Source organism: Hemiscyllium ocellatum, unplaced genomic scaffold (assembly GCF_020745735.1).
Source record: "Hemiscyllium ocellatum isolate sHemOce1 unplaced genomic scaffold, sHemOce1.pat.X.cur. scaffold_3193_pat_ctg1, whole genome shotgun sequence".
Taxonomy (NCBI): domain Eukaryota; kingdom Metazoa; phylum Chordata; class Chondrichthyes; order Orectolobiformes; family Hemiscylliidae; genus Hemiscyllium; species Hemiscyllium ocellatum.
This window is the reverse complement of record NW_026868343.1, coordinates 42,501-54,909: the sequence shown is the minus strand read 5'-3', so window position 1 is coordinate 54,909 and position 12,409 is coordinate 42,501. Positions and strand designations below refer to the sequence as shown.

General features: G+C 60.1%; 1 protein-coding gene across 1 annotated transcript in view; it reads left to right on the top strand.

Moving 5' to 3' along the window:
- The first annotated feature begins 9,367 nt into the window (after positions 1 to 9,367).
- atg12 (ATG12 autophagy related 12 homolog (S. cerevisiae)) overlaps positions 9,368 to 12,409 on the top strand; it is an 8,695-nt gene continuing 5,653 nt past the window's right edge. The window contains exon 1 of the mRNA XM_060823059.1: positions 9,368 to 9,507. Within this exon, the coding sequence (XP_060679042.1) occupies positions 9,384 to 9,507 (124 nt within the window). The 5' untranslated portion in view covers positions 9,368 to 9,383. The remainder of the gene's footprint in view (positions 9,508 to 12,409) is intronic.

Sequence of the window (12,409 nt, the reverse complement as noted above, 5' to 3'; positions counted from 1 at the left end):
TCCTTCCTTCCTTCCTTCTCTCTCTCCCTCTCCCTCTCCCTCCGTCTCTCACCTTCTGTCTCTCCAAGTTTCCGCCAACAACAACTGTCTTTCACAAAATGGCGCCTCTTCCGCTTCCGCATCCGGGTCCCCGCTCTCACTTCCGCCCCGCCCCTCTCTCGCCGAGGCCCCGCCCACCGGGAGGGGCGGTCCTCTCGCATGGAAAAGGATTGTCTCTGCATGTTAATGAGACTATTGTTATCCTGACCAATGGGAGAGCGGGAACTCTGCATGTTAATGAGACTATTGTTACCTTGGTCCAATGGGAGAGGGTGGTCTCTGCATGTTAATGAGGCCATTGTTATCTTGGTCCAATGGGAGAGGGGGACCTCTGCATGTTAACGAGACCATTGTTACCCTGATCCAATGGGAGAAGGGGCTCTCTGCATGTTAATGAGACCATTGTTGTCCTCGTCCAATGGGAGAGGGTGGTCTCTGCATGTTAATGAGACCATTGTTACCTGGGTCCAATGGGGGAGGGGGATCCCTGCATGTTAATGAGACCATTGTTACCTGGGTCCAATGGGGGAGGGGGATCCCTGCATGTTAATGAGACCATTGTTACCTGGGTCCAATGGGGGAGGGGGATCCCTGCATGTTAATGAGACCATTGTTATCCTGGTCCAATGGTAGAGGGGGTCTCAGCATGTTAATGAGACCATTGTTACCCGGGACCAATGGGGGAGGGGGATCCCTGCATGTTAATGAGACCATTGTTATCCTGGTCCAATGGGGGAGGGGGATCCCTGCATGTTAATGAGAACATTGTTATCCTGGTCCAATGGGACAGGGGGTCTCTGCACGTTAATAAGACCATTGTTACCTGGTCCAATGAGAGAGGGGGGGTCTCTGCATGTTAATGAGCACATTGTTCTCCTGTTCCAATGGGAGAGGGTGTCTCTGCATATTAATAAGGTCATTGTTACCCCGGTCCAATGGGAGTGAGGGTCTCTGAATTTTAATGAGACCATTGTTACCCTGGTCCAATGGGATAGTGGGGTAACCTAAACCTGCACATCCCTGGGCACTATGGGTAATTTAGCACGGCCAATCCCCCCACCCTAACCTGCACATCCCTGAGCACTATGGGTAATTTAGCACGGCCAATCCCCCACCCTAACCTGCACATCCCTGGGCACTATGGGTAATTTAGCACGGCCAATCCACCCTAACCTGCACATCCCTGGGCACTATGGGTAATTTAGCACGGCCAATCCCCCCACCCTAACCCGCACATCCCTGGGCACTATGGGTAATTTAGCACGGTCAATCCCCCACCCTAACCCGCACATCCCTGGGCACTATGGGTAATTTAGCACGGCCAATCCCCCACCCTAACCCGCACATCCCTGGGCACTATGGGTAATTTAGCACGGCCAATCCCCCCACCCTAACCCGCACATCCCTGGGCACTATGGGTAATTTAGCACGGCCAATCCCCCCACCCTAACCCGCACATCCCTGGGCACTATGGGTAATTTAGCACGGTCAATCCCCACCCTAACCTGCACATCCCTGGGCCCTATGGGTAATTTAGCACGGCCAATCCCCCACCCTAACCCGCACATCCCTGGGCACTATGGGTAATTTAGCACGGCCAATCCCCCACCCTAACCCGCACATCCCTGGGCACTATGGGTAATTTAGCACGGCCAATTCCCCCACCCTAACCTGCACACCCCTGGGCACTATGGGTAATTTAGCACGAGTTGAAAAATGTGTTGCTGGAAAAGCGCAGCAGGTCAGGCAGCATCAAAGGTGCAGGAGAATCGACGTTTCGGGCATCCTACGTAGACATAGGGTGGGGAGGTGGAATGTGCCAACTCCCACACGGCCTGCCGCCCCTAGGCTGGGGTCGAACCCGGGTCCCTGGCGCCATGAGGCAGCAGCGCTAACCCACTGAGCCACCGTGCCACCCACTCCGCCCGTCCAATGGGAGAGGGAGGAATCCCTGCATGTTAATTGGACTAATCTCCCTCTAGCCCAATGGGAGGGGTTTGGGATCTGCATGTCCCTGAAGCGATTGGATCCCTGGTGCCCCTCCCCCCTTGGTCTGGCAGAAGAACAGGATCTGTCCATCGTGAGGAGATCACTATACCCTGCCCCGGTACCTGAGGATCTCTGAGTGTTTCTGACACCATCGCTCACTTCATCCAATGGGATCGTGATTCACCCTCAGGTCATGGGACTGTTCCACTCCGAACGAGGGGAGGATCTCTGCGTGTTCGTAACATTACGGCCAACCCCCCCTCCCTCCCTCGTCCAATAGGTGAGGCGGATCTCCCTTGTCCAATGGGCAAGGGGATGGTTGCATATTAATGAGACTAGTCCACCCCAGTTCCAATGAGTGAGCTAGAGATCTCCTCTATTCATAAGAATCTTGTCCTGCTTGTCCAATGGGAGAGTGAGATCTCCACATGTGATTAAGACTATTGTTCCCTGGTCCAATGGGAGAGTGAGATCTCCTCATGTTAATAAGGCTATTGTTCCCTGGTCCAATGGGAGAGTGAGATCTCCTCATGTTAATAAGGCTATTGTCCCCCTGAACCAATGGGAGAGTGAGATCTCCACATGTGATTAAGACTATTGTTCCCTGGTCCAATGGGAGAGTGAGATCTCCACATGTGATTAAGACTATTGTTCCCTGGTCCAATGGGAGAGTGAGATCTCTGCATGTGATTAAGACTATTGTTCCCCCTTGGTCCAATGGGAAACTGAGATCTCCTCATGTTAATAAGGCTATTGTCCCCCCCGGTCCAATGGGAGAGGGAGATCTCTGCATGTTAATAACACCATTGTCCCCCTGGTCCAATGGGAGAGGGAGATCTCCGCATGTTAATAACACCATTGTCTCCCTGGTCCAATGGGAGATGGAGATCTCCGCATGTTAATAAGACTATTGTCTCCCTGGTCCAATGGGAGATGGAGATCTCTGCATGTTAATAACACCATCGTCCCCCGGTCCAATGGGAGAGGAAGATCTCTGCATGTTAATAACACCATCGTCCCCCTGGTCCAATGGGAGAGGGAGATCTCCGCATGTTAATAAGGCTATTGTCCCCCCGGTCCAATGGGAGAGGGAGATCTCCGCATGTTAATAACACCATCGTCCCCCTGGTCCAATGGGAGATGGAGATCTCCGCATGTTATTAAGGCTATTGTCTCCCTGGTCCAATGGGAGATGGAGATCTCCGCATGTTAATAACACCATTGTCTCCCTGGTCCAATGGGAGAGGGAGATCTCCGCATGTTAATAACACCATTGTCTCCCTGGTCCAATGGGAGAGGGAGATCTCCGCATGTTAATAACACCATTGTCTCCCCGGTCCAATGGCAGATGGAGATCTCCGTATGTTAATAAGGCTATTGTCCCCCTGGTCCAATGGGAGATGGAGATCTCCGCATGTTAATAACACCATTGTCTCCCTGGTCCAATGGGAGAGGGAGATCTCCTCATGTTAATAAGGCTATTGTCCCCCCGGTCCAATGGGAGAGGGAGATCTCTGCATGTTAATAACACCATTGTCTCCCTGGTCCAATGGGAGATGGAGATCTCCGCATGTTAATAACACCATTGTCTCCCTGGTCCAATGGGAGATGGAGATCTCCGCATGTTATTAAGGCTATTGTCTCCCTGGTCCAATGGGAGATGGAGATCTCCGTATGTTAATAAGGCTATTGTCCCCCTGGTCCAATGGGAGATGGAGATCGCCGCATGTTAATAACACCCTTGTCTCCCTGGTCCAATGGGAGAGGGAGATCTCCGCATGTTAATAAGACTATTGTCCCCCTGAACCAATGGGAGAGGGAGATCTCTGCATGTTAATAACACCAACGTCCCCCTGGTCCAATGGGGGAGCGTCCGGCCAGACAGGAGGCGCCCAAGAAGAAGACCCGCCCATGGGGAGACCACCCGATCCCCTTCCCCTCCCCCTAGCCCAAGACCCGCCCCCTCCCCCCTGGCACGACAATGCCCCTGGGGAGGGGTGGGTGGGCACTAAGCCTGAGCCCTGCCCCACCCTGGCACCAACCTGGGTAGGCGTTGGGGGGGATCTCTCTCTCTCTCGGCCCCTGCCCCACCCACCATCACCAGGGGCAGGAAGTGACACGGTTGACCCTCCCCACCCTGGCCACGCCGCCCCCTTCCTTCCCCCCCCCCCCCCCAGCCAATCGTATGCCAGGAAAGGCTTGGGTGGGGGGGGGGTAGGGGGCGACTTCAGGCCCCAAAGGGGAGGGGAAGGCCCATAAATTCACCACCCCACCCCCTACCACCGGCCTCTCTGGGGGAGAGTCGCCAAGCCCTCCAGGGGGCGAGCCAATGGCGTCTCTGGCCTGTCCCGCGCCGCGACTTGACCTACCCCAACCCCCCCCAGGGCCTACAGCAGGGCCTTGTGCTGCCATAACTACTCCGGCCCCTAGGGAGGGAGGACGTTAATAACCGCGTAGGCCGTGGTGCGGGTGATGACGGCGAACTCTCTGCTGGGCCGTCCCCACCTCCCAGACTGTTTTCCCCGGAGGCCTAGGCCTGGGGATGTTCTCGAGTCCCGGTTGCCCCACCCTGACCGATCTCCCCCCCCCCCACCTCGAGGAACTCCGGGGAGTTTGTCGAGGGAAACTCGGAGTGGCCGGGATAGAGCCCAGCTGGGCGCTCTCGACCGCTGGAGCCCCTTCGAGAGGGTTTCCTGGCCGTCCCCCGGCAAGCGCCCGGGCTCGACGCGAACGAGGGAAAGCGCGTCAGGAACTTCCTGAGGGCCCTCCCGGGTGAGGGCGAGAGACCTCTGTGCCTCTCTCGTCCTCCCGGTAAATATATACGTTGTTTTTTTCTTTAACCGTACCGGTGGTGAGGCAGAGACAACGACGGCCAAACACAGCGTCCACGGCAAACAGGGAGTCACGGCGGGACGGGAGGTATGCGGCCTGCTTCCTGCAGGAAACCCGGACTACCGCCACGGAGAGATGAAGGCTCCTGGGAGTGGCGAGGTGGGGCCTACATGAGGCCCTCAGAGCTGGCGGGTTGGCCATTTTCTTGGCCCCCGCCTTTTCAGCCGGGGATTTTTGGGGGGGCTCGTCAGGGAGCCGCTGCCAGGGCGTTGGCTTCACCTGGGGAAGGGGGCCGCAGTGTCGGCGAACGCCTACACTCCATCGACCGAGAGCCAGTGCGTCGTCCTCGGGGGAGACTTTAACCGCGTCCTCAAGGACGGGGGACCCACGGCGGTGCCCGCGCGGGTTCGGCGTCCGTGGGGAGGGGAGGGGGAGGTTGAGGGGCGGAACTCTTTCCGTTCGGCTCGGGGCCCTGGGCGCTTTCCCAACCTGCTGCTGGCAGGCGAGCGGTTCCGGGACTCCTTTCCGTCGTTTCCGGGCTGGAGGAGGAAGCTCTTCTCCCCCCACCTACTCCCTGAGGCTCACGTCCGCGGTTTCTGTCAGGAGTAGGCCAGGGGGTGGACAAAGAGGCGGGAAATCCAGGATCTGGGCGGAGGGGGGAAGAGTCGGAGAGGGAGAGGCTATTACTCGGCCCGGTTCTCTCCGGCCCCCGTCCAGCGAGGATGCTCCTGGAGTTCCGCGGGAGGACCGGCCGCAGCTCGGCCTGGAGGACGCCGGAAAGCCTCGGGGACGTTCCTGGTCGCCTTTAGCAGAGCTGACCGGGGTCGGTGGCGAGTCCCTACCCGGGACTCTGCGGGCATCCAGGACGCGGTCCGTGGCCCGGATCCCACCTTGCGTACGCCGCCCCGGAGCGTCCAGGCCGCTCCCCCGTCCGGCCTACTGTGCGTGGGAGCCTTTCCCGCGCCTCTTGCGGAGGAGGTTGCGTGGGGGGGGCTGGTTCCGGCTCGGCGCGGGCACACGGGGAGGGAGGGTGGCCCCTCTCGGCCTACGCCAAGCTCCTCACTTCCGCCGACCCGGGGAGGACGCGCCAGTGCCAGGCCCCATACTTCAGCAAGGCCCAAAATTTTCCGGGCGACTGGCGGGTGGGCTCCCCTGCCGGAGGGGTTCAGTTGGAGGACCACCCCTCTCCTCTACCCGAGGTGGGGGGGGGGGGGGCCTACCTCAGAATCCTGGCCGGGCAAAGTGGCAGGAGCTGGAGGCCCAGGTCTCGGCTGGGCCGAGGCCGCTGGACGGGCCTGCTCCGAGTGCCATCTCACGGGAGCCGAGCGCTGGCCACAAACCGGCCCCTGGCGGCCATGTTGCGGTACCAGCCGGTCACCCAGGTCGCGACCTTCGGCCTTCAGGCCTAGCGGCGAGGCCTTTAGCTCAGGCCTCCTCCTTCTCGGCGGCGGTGCGCCCTGGCGACGGATTTTTTTCTCCCCCCCCACCGCCGGCCAGGTGCGTAACCTCAACTGCGGCCCGCAGCCTCCTGTTCGTCGGCCATGACGGTTTGGAGGACGCCCTCTAGGCGCTGACCCTCTAACCAGAACCGCGCCGCGCCTACCCCCCGGCAGGCCCGAGTGGCTGTCGGAGGGGAGGGCCAGGGCGGAGAGGGCGACCAGGGTCGGGGAGGTGCTGGGTGCCGGTGGGGCGCCCTGGGCCGGATGTTGCCGCGAGACGTGGTGCAGCAGGGCAGCGGTGTGCGTCCGGTAGGTGGGCCACCGCCATCCGACGCCTTAAGACGGCGGTGCTCGGACCCCCCCAGTTGGAGGACGCTCGAGCGTGCGGCAGGATCCCGTCCGGCGCTCACCCCAGCCCGGACGGAATTGCGCATCGGCCCCCCAAGGTCCCCGTACTTCCCGCGAGAGCCCGGGCCCCACACCCTGAGCCGCCTCCGAAATTTTAATTCTGTTTCCTTTTGTTAAGGACGTTAAAAACGCGGGCCTTGTATCGACTGCTGCTGCACACCGTCCACCACTTCTCCCTCACCCACCGCCCGGACACGCCCTGGCGTGCCCATTTGCCACCGGGCGGTGGGGATCTGGGGTGGAACGTACTGCACGCAGCGTTCCCCTGCAACCGCAGATTGCGGTGGTTCACGGACTCCCAGCCCAACTGCTTGTTCTGTGGCGCTGTGGAGTCCGTGGACTGTTTCTGGTTGTACTTCAGTCCCAGGGAGTGTGGGCCTGGATTATGGAGCTCAAGGCCTAGAGTATATCCATCTCCCTCCGACAGTGCGGCCCTCCCTCAGTACTGGGCACCGGGAGGGAGGGAGGGAGGGAGTGTGGGCCTGGGTTATGGAGCTCAAGGCCTAGAGTATATCCATCTCCCTCCGACAGTGCGGCCCTCCCTCAGTACTGGGCACCGGGAGGGAGGGAGGGAGTGTGGGCCTGGATTATGGAGCTCAAGGCCTAGAGTACATCCATCTCCCTCCGACAGCGCGGCCCTCCCTCAGTACTGGGCACCGGGAGGGAGGGAGGGAGTGTGGGCCTGGATTAGGGAGCTCAAGGCCTAGAGTATATCCATCTCCCTCCGACAGTGCGGCCCTCCCTCAGTACTGGGCACCAAGAGGGAGGGAGGGTGGGCCTGGATTATGGAGCTCAAGGCCTAGAGTATATCCATCTCCCTCCGACAGTGCGGCCCTCCCTCAGTACTGGGCACCGGGAGGGAGGGAGTGTGGGCCTGGATTATGGAGCTCAAGGCCTAGAGTATATCCACCTCCCTCCGACAGTGCGGCATTCCCTCAGTACTGGGCACCGGGAGGGAGGGTGGGCCTGGATTATGGAGCTCAAGGCCTAGAGTATATCCATCTCCCTCCGACAGTGCGGCCCTCCCTCAGTACTGGGCACCGGGAGGGAGGGTGGGCCTGGATTATGGAGCTCAAGGCCTAGAGTATATCCATCTCCCTCCGACAGTGCGGCCCTCCCTCAGTACTGGGCACCGGGAGGGAGGGAGGGAGGGAGTGTGGGCCTGGATTATGGAGCTCAAGGCCTAGAGTATATCCATCTCCCTCCGACAGTGCGGCCCTCCCTCAGTACTGGGCACCGGGAGGGAGTGTGGGCCTGGATTATGGAGCTCAAGGCCTAGAGTATATCCATCTCCCTCCGACAGTGCGGCCCTCCCTCAGTACTGGGCACCGGGAGGGAGGGAGGGAGGGAGTGTGGGCCTGGATTATGGAGCTCAAGGCCTAGAGTATATCCATCTCCCTCCGACAGTGCGGCCCTCCCTCAGTACTGGGCACCGGGAGGGAGGGTGGGCCTGGATTATGGAGCTCAAGGCCTAGAGTATATCCATCTCCCTCCGACAGTGCGGCCCTCCCTCAGTACTGGGCACCGGGAGGGAGGGAGGGAGTGTGGGCCTGGATTATGGAGCTCAAGGCCTAGAGTATATCCATCTCCCTCCGACAGTGCGGCCCCCCCTCAGTACTGGGCACCGGGAGGGAGGGTGGGCCTGGATTATGGAGCTCAAGGCCTAGAGTATATCCATCTCCCTCCGACAGTGCGGCCCTCCCTCAGTACTGGGCACCGGGAGGGAGTGAGTGTGGGCCTGGATTATGGAGCTCAAGGCCTAGAGTATATCCATCTCCCTCCGACAGTGCGGCCCTCCCTCAGTACTGGGCACCGGGAGGGAGTGTGGGCCTGGACAGTGCTGCAGTAAACATTCTGTGTGTTGGGAAGGTTGTTTTTATATTAATTGAGAACTTAAAGAGGCACCTGGCTCAGTCCTTGGGGACACCGTACAAATAAACAAAACGACCATGGGGTTAGATACAGAGTAAAGCTCCCTCTACACCGTCCCCCCACTCCCAGGGACAGGGGGATAGGCACATAGTCAAGCTCCCTCTCTACCTGTCACCCCCTCTCACCGGGCCGTCGGGGGGGGGAATGGCATTTCCGGATGCTTACTCCCCCCCATGCCCCCCACTGTCCAGTCTCCCCGCACCTCCCCTGGGGTTGGGGGACCACGCACGCGGACCCCAACGTCTCATTGGACCACCTGAGGCAGAGCGGCCGGCGGGAGGGCCGGCGCCGTCCGCGCAGGGAGGACCGGCAGTTCGACGGCGGTGATGCACCGGCCCTGCCCCAGCAACCGTTTCCCCCCACCCACGTCCCCTTCGCTTCCGCGGTGCCGTTCCGACTCCCCGTGTCCGGCTCCACCGTCCTGAGGCGAGCAAGGTTTCTGCGGGTTTCTGCGGGGAGTCTTGTCCGTTTCGGGACGGGACGAGGGCCCGAGGTCCCTCGGGCGCCTCCCCCGGGCCGGCTGCGCCTGGGTTGGGGTAGCAGCAGGCGGCGGGAGGCGAGAGTGGGAAGGGGCTGAAGGGTCTCTCTCCCTGGACCTTGAGTCATGGAGCTTGCCAGCATCAAAGATGGCCGCCGCCCACCTGGCACCGCAGGAACCAGGCGAAGCGGTGCCAGGATAGGGGCGTCACTTCCGGCCAGGAGAGGTCAAGGGGCAGGTTGGTGGGGAGATCAGTAAAATCCAAGATGGCCGACGCCGATAACGACGGAGCCGCGGCCGCCGCCGGCGACGGGGAGGAGGCCCCGGCCGGGGAGGCAGCCCCTGCTCCGGCCACGGCCGAGGAAGCGCAGGCCGAGCTGAGGAAGAAAAGTGAGTCGGGTCGGGGAGGCGGATAAAGACGGAGTAATAGATGGGAAACGGTCGAAGGTCCGACGGGGGAAAATGGCGGCGGTCGCCACCTCCACGCCTGGCGACGGGGGGGCGGGTCTTTGGTGTACGCGTCTGACTGACGTGCACCCTGACCAATCGCGTCCCGAGCCCTCCCATCCCTGTCCAATGGGAGGCGGGGCGTGATCTGGATTGACGCGTCTCGCAGCCAATCGGACCCCCCCTACCCCACTCCATCCACGCTCCAATCGCGTCCGTTCCCCTCCAACGTTTCCAACCAATCCGTTGCGATTGGGGGCGGGCCGGGCCGGACCCGCTGAGCGACACCCGGCCCGACCAATGGCCGTCCGCGGGCAGGCGGTGGCAGCGCTGACTGACGTCCCTCCGGACCAATCGCGGGCTGCGACCAACCTCTGTCTGTGACGTCTTCGAAGGGGGCCGGCCCACGTCTTGACGGACGTGTCCATTGCACAATGAGCACCTGCGCTGTTTGATCGACGTCCCTACGGACCAATGGAACGTGCCCTTGCCCCCCCGCCACGGCCAATGGCGTAAGGCCGTTCTTGCTGGAAGGGGGCGGGTCCAAGGGCAATGGTCCCTCAACATTGGAGGGTGGACAAGTGAATTTAATTGATATATAACCACCAACCGTTAACTTTTCAGACACAATCCACCAGTTTAAGGTCTCGCCTTTCTCGCCCGCTCGTGGGGGGCGGCCCGGGAAGGGAAGATTGGGCTCCACGGCCGCAGGAAGAGAAAATCCGGGGATACCCAGTTCAATAGCGCCTCTTGGCGAACGAGGACCCCCTCGTCTCCCTTCCGGGAGGGGACGCGACCCCCCTTCGGCCCGGATATCCTAACCGAACCCAGTCCCTGGTTTGCCAGCGCTTAGCCCGTAACCCTCTAGCCCCCTCCCTATCCACGTTTCCTCCACCCCCCCCCAATCCTTTTAAACGTACCAGCCCCCCCTTTAGCACTTCCTCTGGCAGCTCATTCCACACACACACACACACACACACACACACCCATCTGCGGGAAAAGGTTGCCTCTCAAGGGGGTTCGTATCCCCTTAAACCCATGTCCCCTCTACCACTTCCTCTGGCAGCTCATTCCACAGCTGCAAATGTGTTGCTGGTCAAAGCACAGCAGGCCAGGCAGCATCTCAGGAATAGAGAATTCGACGTTTCGAGCATAAGCCCTTCATCAGGAATAAGAGAGAGAGAGCCAAGCCGGCTGAGATAAAAGGTAGGGAGGAGGGACTAGGGGGAGGGGCGATGGAGGTGGGATAGGTGGAAGGAGGTCAAGGTGAGGGTGATAGGCCGGAGTGGGGTGGGGGCGGAGAGGTCAGGAAGAGGATTGCAGGTTAGGAGGGCGGTGCTGAGTTGAGGGAACCGACTGAGACAAGGTGGGGGGAGGGGAAATGAGGAAGCTGGAGAAATCTGAATTCATACCTTGTGGTTGGAGGGTTCCCAGGCGGAAGATGAGGCGCTCCTCCTCCAGCCGTCGTGTAGTTGTGTTCTGCCGGTGGAGGAGTCCAAGGACCTGCATGTCCTCGGTGGAGTGGGAGGGGGAGTTAAAGTGTTGAGCCACGGGGTGATTGGGTTGGTTGGTTCGGGCGGCCCAGAGGTGTTCTCTGAAGCGTTCCGCAAGTAAGCGGCCTGTCTCACCAATATAGAGGAGGCCACATCGGGTGCAGCGGATGCAATAGATGATGTGTGTGGAGGTACAGGTGAACTTGTGGCGGATATGGAAGGATCCCTTGGGGCCTTGGAGGGAAGTGAGTGTGGAGGTGTGGGCGCAAGTTTTACATTTCCTGCGGTTGCAGGGGAAGGTGCCGGGGGTGGAGGTTGGGTTGGTGGGGGGTGTGGATCTGACAAGGGAGTCACGAAGGGAGTGGTCCTTGCGGAACGCTGATGGGGGAGGGGAGGGAAATATATCCTTGGTGGTGGGGCACACACACACACACACACACACATACACACACCCATCCCCTTAAACCCATGTCCCCTCGAGTTCTGGACTCTTCCCCCTCCATGCTTTTGGAGGGGCGAGGTGGGGAGACCTTGTCTATATTTACCCTATCCACGTTCCCCCCCCCCCGTGATTTAGTAAACCAGATTAGATTCCCTACATTGCGTATACAGGCCATTTGGCCCAACAAGTTCACGTCGACGTGGTGGAGAATAACCCACCCGGACCCAATTGCCTCTGAGTCGTGCACCTAACATTATGGGTCATTTAATACGGCCACTCTCCCCCCCCAACCTGTGTGTCCCTGGGCACTACGGGTAACTTAGCCTGGCCAATCCACCCTAAGGTGCACATCCCTGGGACTTGAGCTCCATAATCCAGGCCCACACTCCCTCCCTCCCTCTCGGTGCCCAGTACTGAGGGAGGGCCACACTGTCGGAGGGAGATGGATATACTCTAGGCCTTGAGCTCCATAATCCAGGCCCACACTCCCTCCCTCCCTCCTGGCGCCCAGTACTGAGGGAGGGCCGCACTGTCAGAAGGAGATGGGTTATTTAGCACAGCCAATCCCCCACCCTAACCCGCACATCCCTGGGCACTATGGGTAATTTAGCACGGCCAATCCCCCACCCTAACCCGCACATCCCTGGGCACTATGGGTAATTTAGCACGGCCAATCCCCCACCCTAACCCGCACATCCCTGGGCACTATGGGTAATTTATCACGGCCAATCCCCCACCCTAACCTGCACATCCTTGGGCACTATGGGTAATTTAGCACGGTCAATCCCCCACCCTAACCCGCACATTCCTGGGCACTATGGGTAATTTAGCACGGTCAATCCCCCACCCTAACCCACACATCCCTGGGCACTATGGGTAATTTAGCACGGCCAATCCCCACCCTAACCTG